Source organism: Hyaena hyaena, unplaced genomic scaffold, assembly GCF_003009895.1.
Source record: "Hyaena hyaena isolate Hyena2069 unplaced genomic scaffold, ASM300989v1 scaffold_1835, whole genome shotgun sequence".
Lineage (NCBI taxonomy): Eukaryota > Metazoa > Chordata > Mammalia > Carnivora > Hyaenidae > Hyaena > Hyaena hyaena.
This window is the reverse complement of record NW_024082470.1, coordinates 45,685-66,948: the sequence shown is the minus strand read 5'-3', so window position 1 is coordinate 66,948 and position 21,264 is coordinate 45,685. Positions and strand designations below refer to the sequence as shown.

At 37.5% G+C, this 21,264-nt stretch overlaps 1 protein-coding gene across 2 annotated transcripts in view; it reads left to right on the top strand.

The window, feature by feature from the left end:
- The window catches only part of SLC30A7 (solute carrier family 30 member 7), an 81,393-nt gene extending 67,359 nt beyond the window's left edge, over positions 1-14,034 (top strand). For both annotated transcript variants that reach the window (XM_039224976.1, XM_039224975.1), the window contains 2 exons: positions 133-282; positions 8,888-14,034. In XM_039224976.1, coding sequence (XP_039080907.1) covers positions 133-282; positions 8,888-8,935 — 198 coding nt within the window. In that variant the 3' untranslated portion in view covers positions 8,936-14,034. The remainder of the gene's footprint in view (positions 1-132; positions 283-8,887) is intronic.
- The last annotated feature ends 7,230 nt before the right edge of the window (positions 14,035-21,264 follow it).

Below are 21,264 nucleotides of genomic sequence, written 5' to 3'. Positions count from 1 at the left end.
GATAGTATTACCGTTAATAATTTAAATAAGTTTACTGAACTGTTGCATAATAATAATAAAACAGCATACATAATAAAATAAGAGGGCCCTTATACTTGATTATGATGCTAATATCTGTCCTTTATATTTCAGGTGCAGCAGTTACAAGGAGTTTACAGTTTACAAGAACAGCACTTCTGGACCTTATGTTCTGATGTTTATGTTGGGACCTTGAAATTAGTAGTAGCACCTGATGCTGATGCCAGGTGGATTTTAAGCCAAACACATAATATTTTTACTCAGGTATGACTTTATTAACTTCTTAAGGATCTTTGAATTTATTTTATCTACTAGTTCAAAAACTATTTACTATTTAGCAGAGTAAATAAATATATCCTATACTATGAGGAAAGCATAAAGGTACTTTTTTTCAACTATACCATCAAATTTGGGAATTCTAACTTTAGTTAATACTCTTAAGGAAGATATTCCTATTTATTCAATATTGCACTGATTTGAATTCCTTTAAGAAAAAGTAGATTCTCCTTTATTATATACTCATAAGGCATATTAAATGCTGTTTAAAGCCAGGAACTAAAATAGCATTTGGAATAAGAATAATGCTTGTCAGTGGCTTTAGCTAAAAGTAGACTATGTTAACGGTTTTGTGTGATAGCGAAGCCATAGTTCTGTGTTGATTTAAAAGCTTAATATGCTGCTGTGTTTGGGATCACAAATTAGTCAGTGTGTGCCTGCAACCAAACTGTTTCACCTACTGCTTATGCCATCGTGGGCTGACATAGCCATGTGACCGATAACCAGAGGAGGAGTGATTACTGTGTTCTTCTCTTATCTGTTGGGAGAATAAGAACAGCACGTCAAGAACATCTTAGGAAAGGGGCGTCTGGGTGGCTAAGTCGGTTAAGCGTCCGACTTCGGCTCAGGTCACGACCTCATGGGTCGTGGGTTTGAGCCCCGCATTGGGCTCTGTGCTGACAGCCAGCTCAGAGCCTGGAGCCTGTTTCAGATTCTGTGTCTCCCTCTCTCTCTGACCCTCCACTGCTCACACTGTCTCTCTCTCAGAAATAAAACATAGGAAAAAAAAAAAAAAAGAACATCCTAGGAGAGTGAGAAAATACAAAGTTGTTTCTCGTTCTAGTTTGCTAGAAATGTTTGGCAAAAAAATCTAGAGTTAATATTGCTGCCAAAATTACCCAGCATATAGATCTAATGAGGAACTGTTTCCTTGCCTTAAAACGGTGTGCTTTAAAACGGGCACATGTCTCCTGGTGTGAAGCGGTAAGAAGCACACAACACGACCTGTGTGGTACTCTTGCCAGAAATGGTTAATATGAACAACCTGCCGATCCCACTTGTAGAAACTTCTACAAGAGGGGCGCCTGGGTGGCGTAGTCGGTTAAGCGTCCGACTTTCGCTTGGGTCATGATCTCGCGGTTCGTGGGTTCGAGCCCCGCGTCGGGCTCTGTGCTGACTGCCAGCTCAGAGCCTGGAGCCTGTTTCAGTCTGTGACTCCCCCTCTCTCTCTGACCCTCCCCTGCTCACGCTGTCTCTCTCTCTCTCTCCTAGAAATAAATAAAAAATATTTTAAAAAAAAAAAAAAAAAAAGAAACTTCTACAAGACTGTTAGCCTGGATTCTTACAAACTGTCAGTGTCGTGAGAGGGGGAAAATAACCAGTAGGGGATTATGTGAGAGTAGAGGACACTTCACAGTTAAATGTAACGTGTAATCCTTGGTTGAATCTTGGTTTGGAAATAAAAAAAACAGGCACAGAGGAAGTTATTGGGTAATTGGGAAATTTGGATATGGACTGCATAATAGTTCATAATAATTGTGTATATGTTAGATTTCTTGGGTGTGGTAATGATATTGTGGTTATCAAAGAAAGTTCCCATTCTTAGCAGATACATGCTGAAGATTTAATGGCAAAGGATCAGGATGTCTAATTCTCAGATGTTTCAGCAAAAGTAAAAAGATTACTTTTTTAGAGAAATAAAGCAAATGTGGCAAATGTTAGCAGTGGGTGAATATAGGCGATGGGTAGATAGGTATTTATCGCACTATTTTTTTGACTTAAAATTTTTTCAAAATAAAAAAATTAAAAAATAAAACCTTTGGAGGCTCCTCATAAAACTCAGACTTCAGCATGGTCCGGTTCAGTTTTCAAGCCTCCTGTTCTTCATTCCCATAGACTTCATATCCCTCCAGACCATTTACTTTCCTGGGTGGGACAAAATCGTACTCTAATCTGAAGGTCCATTTCAGTTGTTACTTTCCCTCTGAAACCTAAAAACCCCTCCAAGCAGCATTACTTTATCCTGTGATACACATATTTATCTGCAGGTTCCTTCTGGGCATCATGATTTTACATTCCCAATAGTTAGAAAAATGTACATGTATAATAAATTTGTTAAATAAGCAAATTCTTAAAATTGTATTTGACCAAAACTGTCTACATAAGCTAAGTATGGAAAAAGTATGCTTGGGTTCTCATTGGTCTTTTTAACCACAGCACAAAAAGATGGTTATGATATATAGAAATAGAGACAGAGACAAACACACACTCACTCACTCACTCACTCGCTCACAGAAAGGGAAAGAGGGAGAGAGAAAGGAAGAGAGGGAGGAAACAGAGAAACACATCATGATCTTCAGACATGGACAACAGAACATAATATGCAGTTCAGTTAAATTCAGGACCTTAGTACGGATTAAATGATATCTCAAAAAAAAAAAAAAAAAGAAATGAAATGGTTTTTCTAATAATGAGAAATGTATGTTTACGTTCCTTGGGGAATAAGTAATGAAATAATTTTACGTGTAGGGAACAGCAAGACTTACTCTAGTATAAAATATTATGCTGGTACCACTTACTCTGGGATTTGAAGAACTAGATGTCTTTTCTTAACAGACACTATAATAAGTCTATATGATTATGACTTTCTTATTTTTAATTTTTTTAATGTTTTTATTTATTTCTGAGAGAGAGAGAGAGAGAGAGAGAGAGAGACAGTGTGAGCAGGTGAGGGTCAGAGAAAGAGAGAGACACAGAATCAGAAGCAGGCTCCAGGTTCTGAGCTAGCTGTCAGCACAGAGCCTGATACGGGGCTCGAACCCATGACCTGTGAGATCATGACCTGAGCTGAAGTTGGACGCTTAACCGACTGAGCCACCCAGGTGCCTCTAATTATGACTTTCATGTCATTATGAAGTGTGCCAGACCTTCACAGTGCATCTGAATCCTTCTCCCACCTCCTTCCTGTGTTAGGGGCCAAAGCAGAATGTGGCGGGCAGTAACTTTGCTCTTCCACCGTTATTTCTAGATCATCATTCTCTTCTTTACCTTTTCTTCTGGTTCTACCATGTCCTGCCATCCCCATTGTGTGAGCTTCTGTTGACCTGTAGGACATGCTGTACCCTTCTGTGACTTGGGTGCTTCGTCATGGTTTTCCTTCCGCAAAGGAAATGCCGCTTCTAGGTTTAGAAATGCACAAGCAGCTGGGTCTGTGCTTAGGAACCACTGAAGTTGTAACTCAAGTAGGTGGAGGCTGTTCTTCTGGTAACCCTGGAAATCTTGGCTTCTCAAATGGCTGAAGCAGAAAGTTTATTCAGCTGCTGCTTTGGTTTTGGAAACTGCATTTGGGTTTTGAAAATGTTAAGCTCTGAAAAATATTTTAAGCCTTTTCATCAGCCAAGGTCAAGCCCACCCTGTTTGATGCTAGCAGAGACCAGGGTCTTGCAGTGAAGGTGATGCAACACGTTTTTTTCCAGAGGGGAGTTGGGGGTCACCCTACTGATGAGGTTCATTCCATACCTGTAATGATTTTACCCTTGTTTAGTGATCATTGTTTTGGTTCTGACATATGCAGAATTGAGCTTCCAAAAGACTGAGAAGGATCTTCTCAATAATAAGTTACACTTTTGGTTTTATGACATTTTCAGGTGTCTTTCTTACAGTTGATCCTAAATCAGAAATGTAAATAATAGTTTTTGGTTAATACGTTGTTCTTGTTAAATGGTATATGAAGATAACCTTAAACTGAAAAGACCAACATCAGTCTGAGAATTACGACTTTCCATTCTGTGGATAAAACTATAAGCTTCGTGACTCTTTAGAACTGTATGTTAGGCATGTCCTTTTGATTCTCAGTTCCTCTGGTTATCAAGTAATCTTTAATGGCCAAAGCAGTTGGTTTGTTGTGCATGAATAGAGAGTAAAACGAGTGAATTGGTGAACTTAGATTTCCTTAGGGATTATTAGTTAAGGGATAATCCAATTTTTAAACTACAAGGTTTTCTGCTGGCATAAAAAAAGTTCTCTCTCCCATTCTCCCCTGCACTAACTTTTTAAAAATGAGTTATTATTTGGCAATTGATGACATAGAAAACTTATTTTTTATATTTGGTGTATGAATAGGAAGAGAAAGTAGGATACTAGATTAAGATGGCAATTTAACATTTTATGTTTCTTTAAAACTTGCTCATACCATCTGTTAACTTTTTTAATATACTGTTTTGTTAGAAATAACATTTGAAGAAAAATCTCTAATATGCTTCAGTTCCACAAAGCACAGAAGACAGTCAGGCTTAACACATGCTCTTTATTCAGTGATAGAACTTCTGTTGTGATTTCTTTCATCTTTTCTACTCTGCTGCCTATTTCTGTTATGCATACTAAGTCCTGAACCCCTGCTTCCTGCTTCAGCTTTTTGTGTGCCATTCTCTAGTCTCAAGATAGAAGTTCATACTGATACTAGGAAGGAACTAGAAAGCCTCCTCACATGCCCGAATGGGAGTTACCAAGCTTCAGGAACCTCCCTGTCCTCCATGCTCCTGATCCCTTCCTGTCTGGCCACAGACTTCACCCAGCCTCATGTCTGCTGGAGGGTAAGGGTAGCAAGTGGGAGAAGCCACTTACCCCTTTCCAAGGGGCTAGTTATTCTCCCAGCCTTTCCATTTGTTTTGTAGAAGATTTTAATCTTCATTTTTAAGGGTTGATTCTGTTTGCCAACTCTTCAACTTTTCCTTATCTGACTTCACATTTTCTTCATCATATGTGCATGATGCTGACCAGAACCTATCCTTCTGAGGAGGTTGGAGTAAACAGCCATAGGATGTGAGGCAGACAGGTCCCTAGGTCTGTTGCTTTTCATTAATCCACAAGGTTTAAGCTTTCATTGGCTGGGTGGTAGAGGGCAGAAAATAATAGCAGCAGCACATCACCTTTATTGAGAGCCCACTGTGTGACAAGCACTTGGACAGGTGCTTAACATCATAATCTAGCCTCACAAAACGTGTGCTATTATTTACAATTTATAGAAAAAGGAACCCAGACCCAAGTTATTGCTCATGACTTATAATTTCATCATATTCACCAGGGCACCTGGGTGGCTCAATCTGCTGGGTATCCAGCTTTGGCTCAGGTCATGATCTCATAGCTCATGAGTTCAAGCCCCGCGTTGGGCTCTATGCTGACAGTTCGTATTCTGGAGCCTCCTTCTGTGTCTCCTCTCTCTGCCCTCCCCCACTCACGCTGTCTCTTAAAAATGAATAAATGTTTAAAAGTAAATAAAAGGATAAAGTTAATATCCTATGTTCAGTCAAAAACTAAAGTAGAAAGCTTCTGTAGAATTTGGTAGAGAACATAAAAATAAGTCTTAATGTTAAAAAGTGTTGACTGAATTCTGGTTCATATTACTCTCATCATATAAGATACAATGAATATTATATGGTTTTCACTTTTTAAAGACAACCCCTCAGCCAAGCTATGACTCCTGGTGCCATCCCAGTGGTAGAATGTTTAATGTAAGCAAGCCCTGTTTGACCTGCTAGAGTACTTGTCCTCTCTTCACTGTATTGAAAACCTACTTTGCATTCAGGGAGTAGGTGACTCAATATAGGATTCTTTGGCAATTCTGCTTTTTTCTCTACTTTGAAAGAAATGGAGAAAGGCACATGGGAAGCTGGAAAACTTGAGGCTGTCCCTCTCAGGACAGCTGGAGAAGCAAAATGCCTGTTTCTGTTAGACTGAGCTTTTATGTAAAGCTGTAGCCTCTCACGGGAAACTATAAGCTTGAGTAATTAACTCATGATTATGCAAAGATCAATTTACCTAGCCTCTTTGTTTTTCTTCTTTTTTATTGCCTTGGGCTAACCTCATTTCTTATTACCGTGTTCCCTGTCGTATGACTGGGAGTGAGGACAGTGGCAGGGTTAGTAACAGTAGCCCAACTTAGTTTGCTCATTTTACTTTCGTTAACGATTTATTAAAAGTGATAAGAAACTAAGCCACCTTATTTGGGCCTTAGTTGTTTTTTTAAGGTTGGACATACAGGAGGAATTTTGCAGAAGAGCTCATTATTTCAGAGGCCATCTGGGTTGAGTAAATTCAATGCACTGACTTAGAATAAATCATAATAATTTGTTCAGTAGACTTTCATAGCATATGAAATCCTTTCTCATATATTTGCATATAGTCCTTCCAGTAGTGCCTGGTATGGACTGAGGCTTTATTAAACTTTTGTCAAATATCAGGTGAGCATATAACAGTTTTGTGAGATGAGTAGGCTTGGGATGTATCGACGCTTGTACAGTGAGACAAACTGAAGCTTGTTCTAAATGTTAGCCCCAAATCTGACAGATACTAAGTTGTTTTCTGCCATAAGCCTCTCTCCTTAAGGAGAGGCTGCTGTTAAATGTATTTTCTGGAAATTTGAATAACCAATAACAATTCTGAGTAACAGCTTTAATGTAACCACAGCAAGGATTTATTTTATTTTTATTTTTTACTGAAGCAAGAAAGCTGAAGGGTGTTCTGTGCTGGGAAGCTTCCGGGTCTCCCCAGCTTTTTATCCCGTCAGAGTGGCTCCTGCTCCTCCCCCACACTCACTAGTGCTGCGCGGAGCCCTACAGCGTGAACGTGAGGGAAAAAAGCCATGCTAGAAATTACCGCAAGATGGTAGTGTGAATAGATTTTTATCCCCCACTATGGCTTTTTTCTTTTCCATTAATATTCTAATTTACCTTTCATTCTGTGGTACTGACAAGAAAATTCTTATTTGCACTATGTATTCATTTAAAATTCACTCATTTAAAAAATTTTTATTCAAAAGAAGGAATTTAGAATTTCTGTTCATCCAATAAACATTTTTGATTGCTTACTCTGTCAGGCATTACCTGAAGTATAGAAGTCAGCAAGTCAGCAATGAAAAAGAAAGGTAAAATCCTTTTTTTTGGAGAGACTACAGAATAATGGGTGAGCAACAGTAAACACAGCAGCATAGCAAATGCTAAGTTTTATAGTGTATCAGAAGGCGGTAAGTGCTGTGGATAGGGGATTCAGGGTAGGGAAGGGTAGGGAGCTTACTTGTTGGATGAATGAACTGGATGCATATTATATACCGTAGGCCTCACTGGTGTCTGAGGGGAGAGGGAGCGTGTTACATGCTTAACTGCGGTAACACTGTTCCAGGCAGAAGGCGAGTGAACAAGGGGAGGGGAGTAAGAAATCAGGGACCAGGACACAGGATTTATAGGCCATTGTACGGACTAAGGAAGATGAGCTGTTGTAGGCTTTGAGTGATGGAGTGATGTCACTGTAGCTGGTCGGCTGCATGTAGACCAAAGGGAGGCAGAGGCATGGAAACTAGACCAGAAGCCATTGCAGAATCCAGGCAAGAGATGAGAGTGCCTCAGGCCACAGTGGTAGCCATGGAGGTGAACGTAAAGTGGTGAGATTCTGGGACTGTGGTATTTTGAAAGTGAGGCAAACAGGTATTCCTAATGGGTTGAGTGTGAGAGAAAGAAATGTCTTTAAGTTGTAACATTAAGGATGGGATTGAGCCGTAGAAGATGCAAGATCTCCAGGCTTTGACGGGAGGAAACAGTGTTCAGTTTGGCTGTGTTGTAATACAGACATCCAAGTAAAACTGTCCAGTAGATGGTATGTAGATTCCAACATGGAAATACAGATGTGGGAGGTGTAAGCATATACATGGTAATGAAGTCTGGATATTAGAGGAGATCAGCTAGGGAACAAGTGTAGAAAAAGAAGGAATGGGAGGACTGACCTTTGGGTAGTTAGTGCTTAGTGCTCCAAGTTAGGAAGAAGAAGCACCAAAGACTGAAAAGTGAGGTAAAAAGTCACCAGTGAGTATTCTCTGGAAGCCAGGAGGGGAAACGCGTTTTGTTAGGAGAGAGTGATCGCCTCTGTCCTTGCTGACAGGCTAACTGCTAAGAGGACTGACAAGTGAGCACTGGTCTGAGCACCTTGGAGGTGACCCTGACAAACAGCTTTGCAAAGTGGTGGGTGGCAGAAGTTCAGCTGAAATGTGTTCAAGAGACAAGAGGAATTCTAGGCAGCAAATACACAAAAATTGATAACGTCGCAGAGCTGACGGCAATTTAAAGAGCAGTCTTTGAGTAGTGAGTTCCTATCAAAAACTGAAGGAGTTAGAATGTATTCACATAACCAACAGATGGTCATACTTCAGTGTTTACTAATCATCCATCACAGGGAGATGAGCCTGGATTGATTTATGATTTTAGTAGCCAACTAAGCAAGCACTATGGTGTTCTCTGGCAGAGTAACAGTAGACCGGTAACCTAATTGTTCCAGATTTCGCTGCACATGGTTTATAATCAGCGGCATGGCTTTCTTCCCTAGGGGCAAATGAAGGGTCTATTTTGCAACATATCAATATACTTATTTCTAAGATAAAATTACTGGCCCCTTATGATGAAAAATAGAGAATTAATCATTCCAGAGGCAGAAGAGAAAAATAATGCTTTCCTCTTTCAAAAAAAATTTTTTAAAATATTTTATGAAATGTGTAGTGTGTTATTGGTTTGATTTTCTAATTTTTTTTTTTTTTTTTTTAACTTTTCAGGCTGGAGTGAGACAGCTTTATGTACAGATTGACTTTGCGGCCATGTAATGAATGAAAAGAAATTATCCTTTTTGGGGGACCTAATATTTCCGGTACCGTACAATCCAAAACATTGTACCTAGCTTCTTACGAAAGAAATCATCACTACATATCCCCAACACCCAGGAGACGAGGTAGTGTCAGCCTTTCGTGCTCTGTCGGGACTTCACAGCTGATGGATCCGAAGTAAGGGTCTCTCCTGAACTTTTGGTCTTATCTTTTGTTCTCTTCCCTCCAAACCATTTTGATTTCTGAGGTTTCTAGTTTTGTTCCAGGGATGTTAGTTTTTGTTTCCTTTTTTTTTTTTTTTTTTTCCATTTCAAAAAAGCCTTTGCTCCTCATTCTCCTCCTAGCAAGTAAGAATTCAGACTGTGGGGCTCCAGGCATCTGGAATGTCTTCACTGAAGCTGATGGAAGCTGCTGCTTCCTTTCCACAAAACTAGTATTATTAAAACAAAACAAAACAAAAAATCATTTTATATGTAATGTCACAATTGTTGACGTTCTTCAGTATAATCATATGTTTGTAAAATTGTTTGTACCTTGCAAACTTATGAACCAAACCATATTGGGTTTTCAAAGTGCCTTTGTATCAGAAAATGTATTTGCCAGCATAAAAATGTACCATCAAAGGTCATGCAGATGTTTAATGGGTGATTCCATAATCTGTACAAGGTGTAAGACTCTTGTTAGTGATACAGATGGTCTTTTCATGTACTTTCAGCATAGGTTTAAATAAATGAAGTTTCCTCTTGCTGCTTTACCTCATCAAAAAACAGAAGGTGTTATTGTTCTTTTTAAATCAAATTCAGTTACACATTGCATTATTCTGTGGACTGTTTTCAGAACTTTGGAAAGCATCTGTTATATAGACGGTTGTTTTGACTAACTAAAACAACTGCTAAATTCTAAATTTCTCTAAAAGGTATGTCTATGATAACCTTTGCTATACGTCTCCTCGCTGTCGATGGATTTTATTAATGAAAGGAAAGGCAGTGTAGAGTGAAGGCAGAAATGGTGGTGACAATGTTACTATTTTTTTCATTCTTCAAATGCCAAGTCATACAATTTGTTTTCCTGTGCAAGCCTTGCACAAATACAGCTGCTTTCAGAAATCCTAAAAACATTTTATTGAGTTTAAACTATTGAAGATACAGGTCAGTTGTGATAAAACAGGTGTCTTATAAGTTAATAAGTTGATTTCTAGGTTCTTGTGTATTTGAAAAATAAAAATGTGATTTGAGATGACAAGTGCTTGAACACTCAAAGATTCTATGGATTATGAAAAAATATTGATCTGGATAGACATTTACCCATTGTTCTTCATTTTGTCATTATGTATATTCCCTTTTAACTTTAAAAAACTGAATTCTTGGGGGGCGGGGAACCCTGCAGGATGGAAACATTTGTTTAGAATGTAGACCAATAATAAGCACTTTTTCACTAATGGGGCAGAAATCGCTGTTATTTTGTCTAAGTTACAGAGTTATCTTTCTCCCTATTTCTGATCTACAATTTATGAACTATACTATATAGGAAAACTGAACTACTTTATGCTTCTCAAACTCCGCAGATTGCTACGAGTTGTTGACAGTCTCCTTTTTCCAGATTAATTAAACAGTATTTTCAAAACATTTCTACTTACTGCCAGGCAGCTCTAAAGCTAAGAATTCCTGCAGTAGAGTGCGTGTGACAAAAACAACTGTTGAGATGTTTAAGGAGGGAAAGTATAAAAGGAAACATCCCGATGACGTACTGCTTTTTCATTGTAAGTCTAAGTAGTCATTTGGAAGTTTGCATCCACTACCAAGCCTGATAGAAGCCTGGGATAATCTGGGGGTTTTGGCATATTATGGAAAATGTCAGTCTAGATGAAGGCGGGAGTTTTGGATGTGTGCCTTTAAAAACTAATATACGTAATTGTACGGATTCTTCATATATGGAGATAATAGTGGCACTGGCCTGTAAAACTGACCAGTGCATTTTGCAGATCCAGTTCTGCCTTTCACAAAGCCCTCCACTGCCAAGTGGAGTTTTGCATCATTTTCTGTACTCTCGATACACAAGAGCATGTGTATGTCGGTTTTTCTTTGATAAGGCATTGAGCATACACATTATTAGACTGATACAGAACTCTGATTTTGCACCTGTTAGAAGAGGTTGCCAGCTCGTATCATTTAGCAGGTTGGTGTCAACATTTATGCTTTAATTAAATGTCCTTAAACCTGCGTGTGCAGCAGGGACAAATTAGTGTGACAAAAAGCAACTTTGTTTTCACAAATACTCTTTTCTAACAGATACTGTCTCATCTGTGTTTTTGGTACAGATGTACTGCTAAAACAGATAATCCCACTAAAAAACATTACTTGACTGTTATTAAAGATTTGCGATGTCTCTATTACTAGGCTAAATAACCCTTGGGGCCTGAGGGAAGGGGGACGAATCTCTGAGTATTACTTTGCCAATATTGTAAAAAAACCAAAATATTCTCTGGAGAATAAATTTGTTTTGCTCTGGGGAAGTTTACCTTGCTGAGTAACTTGCTAAGTTTACTTCCCCAAACTGAAATACACCTATATTAGTTTTGTGTTTTGAAATCTAGATTACATTACTCAAAGGGCTTACCGTATGTATGACTTTATTTTGCTGACTCCCTGTGTACTTTTGTGAGGGATGGTGTGTAATGAATCTATAGCTCTGTATTCTTCTCATTGTTGCCACGCTGTCTTCTGCAGAGGCATAAGGAAGTAGTAGTTAGTGGCACTGGGATTTCCCTTGTATCCAGATGCTTCGGCATTCTTCAAAGCCTACATGTATATACCAGCAACCAAAATACTGTGACTTGTGCACCTTTGTAAAGTAGCCCAGTCGATGACTCCAAATGGAGCTGATGACAGTTCTATGATGTTTTTACCTACTATGGGGTAATCAATTTTATAGAGATTACTAATACAGTGGCATGCTCATATAATGCTGGGATTTAAGAACAAAAATATTCATGGAGTAACAGAATTTTACATCTTAAGGGACTGTCCTTAAAAGCAGTCTCGTTCTACCTCTCATTTTACAGATGAGAAAATTGAAGCCCAGAAATGCTGTCACTTACTCAAGGTCACAGAGATAATTAGTGGCAAAGCCAAGACTAGAACCCAGGTCTTCTGACTCCAAGTCAAGTTCTTTCTACTCCATTGTGCTGCCTCTCCAGTGTAATATTTGCCTTTCTGTAAATGTGATGAAAAAGCATTTGTAAATAAAGGAAAGCTGACTTCCATTTTTGGTACATTAAGGCACTTTATAAACGGAGTTTTATTGTCTTGTTTTGCATAAGTAATTATAAGATTTAGATTATTTCCATACTTTCATTGAGGTTTAGAATATTCTTTGTGGAAGACATGATTTTTGTACTCTCTTTTACTTTTTTACTCTTATGAAACCACTTCCTGATTTTTAAAATTCAATGACATCTGTGCTTTGGATACTTTTAACTTGTTGAGTGAATTTTTCTGTTAATTGCTCAAGGCTAAATCCAATTTAAGCATTGCTTAGTTTCTTTATTTTGTTTATATTCCCTGAGTTGGTACTTTTTAGAAACTAGGCTAATTCTTACAGGTTATATATCATTTCAGTCTTGACTCTTATAGTTTTGTTATGGGAGCTTTTGAATTTTTAACATTTGTTCTCAGAGCCACAAAAAATTGGGCATTAAGTGAAGCACAGAACAAAACAAGTTTTTTAATTCAGTAGGGTGAAATGTTGAAGTCTTACCAGAACCCCAGACGTTCAGTTGCTTACTTTAAACATAAAAGCATTACCTTGATAAAGTTAAACTTTCTTCTTTCTGTTACCATCTTCAAAACTAATTATTTTCCGGTTCTCAAGAACTTTGGCAAAAAGAAATTTTATTCTTTGAAGAACACTCACTAAAAGTTTTATTAATGGAAGAAAATGGTTTCAAGACATGACCCACCAGAAGCCTTAGCGATCTAGATCTCTACCATACAATCTAGACAAATAGAATGAAAAATTACATATCAAAGTATTTATAGAGAAGTAAAGTTAAAAGCCAAATGGATGTCAGTGTTTTTGAGGAGAGCATCTTTGGTTTATGTTTAACCACTCCCTAACTACAAACTATACAGAAAAGTTGAGGGTCAGCCTATATTAGTATTTGTGTGTCAGGTTCTTTGTGTGGTCTCTTCCATGTTATCACATTTGAAATCCTCACATTTTAATAAAGAATTTTGCGTGCTTTTATGATTGACAGAGCATTTTCAGATTCTGCGCCCCACCCCCCTCCAGTCCCAGGGAAGGAATTCTTAACTGCATTTTATTTTGCAGATGAGGAAGCTGTTCTTAGAGAATTTAAATGACTTGCCTGAGGGATAGCCAGTGGTAACGCACTGACTTTAAACAGGGTGCTTTTTCTGATGACTACTCTCTTTTAAGTACTTCATTCTACAGTGGTTTAAAGACCCAAGAAGTAGTAGCTGACTTGAACAGATCCTCCAGTAAAATCAGTGAAAAATTACCATGACAAAACAGATTGGGGGTGGGGAGCAATTGTTCATTAAGCAATACACATTGCTTAAATTCATCCCTTCATTCAGTGCTCTCAGGCTTATTTCCTACCTTTGCCACTGAATTTAACCTGTGCAGCAGCTCCCACTCCCTCCTCACCCTGTGGGACCCTTTACTAAAAAGAATAATCAGAACTCCTTTAAGTACTTTTAAAATCCTTTCCAAAAAAAAAAAAAGTTTTACTGATGCTCAGATTAAGCTGCTTAAAAAAGGAAGGGATTCAGAGGGAGCGCATGAGTAAGGGGAACCTGAACTCACCTTGGCTAAGAGGGAGGTTAACTTCATTGATGAGGTAACTCTCTTCCAAGAAGTACAAATCCTTTGTGCTGGTGGAGGGGGGGATCTGAGGATTTGATTTACAACATTACATTGTATAGACACCTTTTTAAGGAAGAAATCTGTTTCTTAATTAGTAGCAATCTATGCTTAATAATATTGAACTTTTGAACTCTCCCTGTGGCTTTGAAAATTTAGTATTTGCAATTCTGTTGATACTGGAAAGTTTGTAACAAAAGAAAAGAAAAAGAAAAAAGAAGGTCTTTGTCTCTTCATCCATCCCATTATCCCCAAACTTACCACGAGCTTACAAGCTCAGTAAATGTTTGGTTAACTAAGGAGTAAATCTTGTAGATGGTAGTGGATACAAAAGTTAAGGGCTGTGGACAGAGAGAACCAGTAATTTATTGTTTATTACAGAAAACACCTCAGCTTTTCTCTGGCATTTTTGCACAAATAAGTGACTTTGTATTCACTTTGGCCATTTTTTTTCCTAAGGAGCTGCTTCTTAGTTTTAACCCAGGAACAGTAGACCATGTATAGAGATGTCATCCATGTTGTTGGATAGGAATTTGGCTGAACTGGGCCTGTGAAGCTGGGTCACTTGAATTTTTACATTATGTATTGCCAAATGAGAAACCACATTGCCTCCTTGTTTTCTATGGAAAACTGCCATATTCCTATTATTTTAAAGATCTGTGTATAACATACCTTGTTTCATTTATCCCCATATGTATGACTATCCAAAACTCTTAGTGGTATATTCTGAAGGTGCTTCCAAAAAACAAACACTACACGTATTCATTAAGTGATTTAAATATTCCTTAGTTTCTATCTTTTTTTCCTCCTTCCCCTCTAAATCCTAAATTTTAGTACAGCTTCTATTTCTTATTTTTCATCTCTTCTAATTAATTGCTGCTGCCACGGTAAAGTCCTCTTTTTAATAAATGAAAAGAAAGCTTTATTTTGAATTTTAGTATTTGAATTTTGTGTATGTCCCACATATCATGCGTTAGTAAGCCTCAATGAAGATTTGGTTTTGAACTAGAGGTATCCTGTCAAGAATCTGCTAAGTAATCCCATTGTTTCCTCTGATATGAATTTTAGTGATATGTCTCCCCAACTAATACTTTGCCCCAACACTTGTGAGTTTGATCGGTAAACACAATGGATCTTTTATATCAGAAATACTGTGAATTAAAAATTGCCAAATTCCCTTCTCAGTATATTCTGAAAACCTGTACAACATTTTACCTCCCTGTCTCTTCCTGCCAAGTTTGAATTTGGGTTTGATTCTTTTGGTGAAGATTACAGCATCAAAACATTTCTAAACAAATGTTTGAGTACAAGGCTAGATTGAAACGTCAAATTTCAGACTGTTGTAATTTGGTTTGAATATGCTAAAGTAAGCAATTATGATTTGCCCAAGTATAATACAACAAATCCATCCTGTACATTTCACTTTTTCTACTTGAAGACATTCATGTATATATTTTAACTTCAGATGTATTTAAAAAGAATAAACAATTGTAACAAAATTCTTCCAATAAAATTTGCTTCAAATCCTTCACCTGAATTGTGTCTATTAGTTTGATAAATTGAAAGGAATATTGTGAACTAAACAAGTATTGGAATCATTCCTTAGACGACTTGAGTAATGGAAGGGAAAGAATGGTGTTCAAGACCAGAAAACAGGAAAACTCACCAGAGACAGGAGATGCTAGGAGATTGGTAAGGTCTTAACATGTGAAGGTCCTCACTGTGGCTCTTACTCATTATTTTACCTCAGGAACAGATCTCACAGTATTTGTTTCCAGATATCTGGATTAACCTTGAATTGTTTTTTCACCTCATTCCCTATGTATGATCTCAGCTTACAGGAAATAAAGACCAAAACCAGACATGAGCCTCTGTTATCTTTCCAAATTTTTTCCCTCTATTCAGAAGTAATTAAAAAAAATCACTTCTCCACAAAATCCCAGATCCCATTCATCCCACCTTCTCACACACAGTCTATCTATTAAAGCAGCCTCTTTGAATCCCTGCTGTGTAATAAGGACTTTATCTTTAGTATCTGCTGTTGAATACCTTGTATGTGGTCTGCATGTGCTTCTAATGTGTCCTTTCTAACCGTTTCCATAGCTCTTGCTAATATGGCTTTGCTCTTCTTTATACTTTAGAAGTTAATTAAAGGCTATCAGTGGCTTTCTTCTGTTACATTCTTACATCTCAAAATCAACAAAAAATGTATTTTTTTCTTCTCAACTACCAATTTCTGTCAGACTCGCTTACATAATTCTTGGAAATCGAAACACTGCTTTTGCCATCTCCATTTCCTAAATTCCCTATTGCAAAGTCCTTCCCTTCATTCCTTTGAAGTCTTTAAATTCTCCTTTTCCATTTCTACTGCTTTATTCCAGGATGTCACCGATGACTACATCAGTAACTATGTGAAACCATCTAGCTTCCCATTTATTCCATGCCCAGCTGGAGCCACCTCCATGTCAGCCCTGTCCCTGCATCCTCCTGCCGGTCCCCAATCATCACCACAAACACAATTCTGGCCATAGGCAGGAAGTACAAGGAATTTCTGCTGAATCAGACTTTTGCCCAGGCACTCTGAAAACATTCCCCTACCCCGGCTTCCTGATTACTTTTGGTTGGCCCTTCTGCATACTAGACTTTGACCTGCTAGATCTAGAGCACCTGCCAGGGACTCCCTGCCTTTCCTGTGTTCTCTAGAATTAGCCTGTGAAACTACAATGGCCCATCACCACACCCTCAATGCAACCTCTTGTTTATATACTGGTTTAAGCAAGTTATTTACTACAATGCTTCACTACCTCATCTTTATCTAGAATTTTTGTTTCCTTCCCCACGGAAGCCACCCTGTGTTGTACTGACAGACTAAGTGTGCATCTCAGTTTTCAGTCTTAGTCCTCCAGCTCAGGAATCTGGAGTGGCTCCCTAATGCTCATCAAATACAAATTTTTCTAAACAACTTTAGAAACTCCTAATGCTTATCCCCTCCTACTTATTCAATCTCATTACCCACAATATGGCAATAAGCAAACTTATCAACACTCTAGACCACGGAAACAGCAGACAGGGAGAGACCAGCAAGTCCAACAGATGTGGACAAAAGGACAGCAATTTAGTATTTTTCATTCTGTTAAAACAAATGAAGGGAGGGAGGGAAGAAATAAATGAAAGAAAGAGAAAACATTTCAATGAGATTCTAGTTCATTCAAACAATCTGTCAGCTCATCCAGTCTTATATCCAGGTTTAAAAAAGTTTTTTTTAAAAAAAGTCTACCATATTTCAGACTTGGCACATGCTATTAACATTTAAATGTACATTTCAACTTTATCTGCTAAAATTCTATAACCAAGAGAAGTAATAATGATGACAGTAAGATATTACTCAAAATGTATGGAGTCTGACACACTTTAGGCAATCAAAATTTATGGGAAAAAATAATGAATTTAATACGAAGTTTAATTCCTCCTTGGAAAATGGTTCTATATGCATTGTTAAACTGTAATTTGGAAGTATTTCCTGAACGTAGGTAGATAATAGTATTTTAAAAGAGTGACAATGTATAAATAAACATGAAATTCAGATTCATATCTAATGGTACAGTTTTCACATCAATTAAAAACCGTACCATTTGGCTTGGACTTTTGAAAATATCATACCACTTCCAAAATGATAAATAGTATCTATCTGATTAGCCATCACTGTTTTCCCAACCTAGGCATTAAGTTAGATCACACTGTCGTTCAACTTTACAGGGGTTATCTGGCAGTATGTGCATCACACTACTTCCTCTTGAGCAATAATCTGTTGTGCACAGATGAGAGAGTCCTACAGAACTTCAACACAAAACAAAGTTACTACATTTGTAATTATATTAGTTGGAGCAACAACTTCTTTTTGGCTTCCAAAGACTTCCCCCAAGCAATTTTGCAGTGGTGGCCAAAAACTATGGAAACCCACAACAGCTACAATCAAGAGGAGGGAATTTTTCTCCATTTACTAGAGCTATGGATTCAAAAGTGTACAGCAGTCTCCTGTTGCTTTTTTTCTTTGTCCCTCCACACGGGTCAAGATGTAGGCTCAATCATGAAGATATGAGACAGACAGCAACAGAGTAACTAGAACCTCAAGTTTCTGGCCAGAGGACTGAAAAGGGGAGCCTTGGGAATGAGAAAGTGGCAGAGAGGTCATGGAATGGGAGGGGCACAAGAAAGCAACCTCATAAAGTTGTTTATGAATCTCAAGGAACATGCTCAAGTCACTAGTGCTCAGATCTGCTCCTACTTAGTGAACCAAAACACCTTCAGAGCAAAACTATCCCATCAACAAGGTCCCAGACTGTCTAGGTCCCATACTGAGTGGCACAAACTTGAAACGATCCAAAGAGAATCACAATCCTTGAAAAGTGACTGATACTGGAACCATAGCCTGTAGGTTATTGCAACCTGAACCTAACCAGACTGATGCCTGTTAAAACAAATAGACATTCTCCATAGAATCTAAACAAGACCCAGAATGAATCTTGTGAAATAATATTCACAATGTCCACGCTATAATCAAAGGATTATACCTGTAAAGTGCCACAAAGATTTCAACTTGTGGAATAAAAACAATAGACGAGACTGAGATAACATCAATATTGGAATTATGAGACTTTAAAGCAGCTTTTATAAAAATAGTTGAACAACCCATAGGAAATAGTCTTGCAACAAATATTAAAACAGAAGATATAAAAAAAGAACCAAATGGAAGTATTTTAACAATAACTAAAATTTAAAAACACACATACCCACAGAATGGATTCAAAAGCAAATGCAGTGGAGGAAAGGGTCAATGAACTTGAAAACAATCAATAAAAGTTATCCACTCTACGGATGTCTGGCTGGCTCAGTCAGAAGAATATGAAACTCTTGATCTTGGGGTTGTGAGTTTGAGACACATGCTGGGTGTAAAGATCACTAAATAAATAAACAAACCTAAAAAAATTATCTACTCTGAATGGCAGAGAATAATAGATGGCTGGACAGACGGACGGAAGGAAGGAAGGAAGAAAAGAAAAGAAAAAAGAAAGAACGAACAGAGCTTAGAGATCTGTGGGACAGTAAGAAATGTCTAACACTCATGTTATCAGAGTCCTGGAAAGAATGGATTCTGCATACATTGCTAAACCGAACAGTGCTGGAAAAATATTTCAAATAATGGCTGAAAACTTCCCAAATTTGGTGATATAAACCTATATATTCAAGAGGCTACACAAATTCCAGAAAGGACAAACCCCAAAATATCCACACCTAAATGCATCATAATTAAGTAACTGCAGTCAAAATCTCAAGGCTTTATTATAGATGTCAACAAGTTCATTCTGATATTTACATGGAAAGGCAAAAGAACTAGAATAGATCAAAGTTTTGAAAAAAGAAGAAAATTGGAAGAATCACACTACCTATTTTTAAGATTTACCATAAACCTAAAGTAATCAAAATAGTGTGGTATCACAGAAGGGAAAGAGACATAAATCAACATAACAGCAAAAAGATCCACACAAACAGGGCCAACTGATTTTTGACTATGGTGCTAAAACAACTCAATGGAGAAAGGATAGTCTTTTTTAAAAAAACTAATGCTGGGGTGCCTGGGTGGCTTAGTCGGTTAAGTATCCGACTTTCACTTAGGTCATGATCTCGCGGTTCGTGGGTTCGAGCCCCGCGTCGGGCTCTGTGCTGACTGCCAGCTCAGAGCCTGGAGCCTGTTTCGGAGTCTGTGACTCCTTCTCTCTCTGACCCTCTCCTGCTCACGCTGTCTCTATCTCTCTCTCTCTCTCCTAGAAATAAATAAAACATTAAAAAAAATTTTTTTTAAACTAATGCTGCTAGAGTAATTGACATCTATATGCAAAAAAAAAAAAGAACCTTTATATTAAGACTTACACTTCATACAAAAACAAACTCTAAATCTAGATCTAAATGTAAAATGCAAAACTATAAGAATTCTGTAAGAAAACATAGGATAAAATCTACATTTCTTTCAGTTTGATGATGGGTTCTTAGACATAGTAACAAAAAACATAGTCCACACAAGAAAATACTGATAATCTGGATTTCGATTTCATCAAAATGAAAAATTTCTGCTTTGCCAAAGACATGGCTGAGGGAATAAGAGGACAAGCTATGGACTAGGAGAAAATATCTGCAAATCACATATCTGGCAAAGAATTTGTGTCCAGAATATGTAAAGAATGTTCAAAACTTAACCATAAGAAAACAAACAACCCAAATTAAAAGTAGGCAAAAGACATGAACGGATGCTTCATTAAATAGGATACAAAAATGATTAATAAGCATGTGAAAAGAGGTTCACATCATTATCCACTAGGGAAATGCAAATGAAAACTATGACGACATACCACACACACTTACCAGAAGAGCTAAAACAAAAAATACTGCCAATATGAAATGCTGGCAAAGATACAGAGCAGCAGGAACTCTTTCACAATACTGGTGGGAGTACAACATGATAGAGCCACTCTGCACATCGTTTTGGAAGTTCTTATGAAATTAAATGTGCATCTACCACCTGACCAGGAATCCCACTCCTGAGTATCTACTCTAGAAAAATAAAAACTCACGTCACGTAAAAACCTCAATGTGAATGTTTTAACATTCATATATATATAATTGATAAGAAGAGGATGGGTAGAGGCATGAATATATAGGTATGGTGGGAAGGAGTGTTTTTGGTGATGAAACTATTTTGTGTCTAAATTATAAGTGTGGATTCACTGAGAATTTAAACAGCTAGAAACTACTAAACGAATGAATGAATGTAGTGTTCAGGTGTTTCTAATTTAACTACCAAACACTGGGATTTCACGACAGACCGAAAATAATATTGTTCCTTTTCTGCTGATGAATAATGCACATTTTTCATTTTAAAATTTCATTTAAATTGAGGTTAAATTACATACAGAATAGTGTCACCAGACTTAGCAAAAAAAAATAAAGGAACCCAGTTAAATTTCATTTCAAATAATCATCTGTAATATAAATGTGTCTCACATATGGAATGGGAAATACTTGTACTAATATATACACTTGTGTATACATGTATATTTAGTACAAGTATATACACACACACATACATACACACATACACAGACCCACACACACGTTTACCTGAAATTCAATTTAACTGGGGAATCTTATTTGATCTGGCAATCCTAATATAGAAAAATGCACAGATCCTAAATCCATATATTTGAATGAATTTTTGGTAAATGTTTATACCCTTATAGCCAACATCCAATCAAGATACAGAACATTTCCATTACCTCAGGTTTCCTTTTGTCCCCCGTCAGTCACTCTTCATTCTCTCCATAGGCAAACACTGCTTTCTTTTGTTGCTAAACTTCATTTAAATGGAATTGCACAGTCTTCTTTTGTGTCTG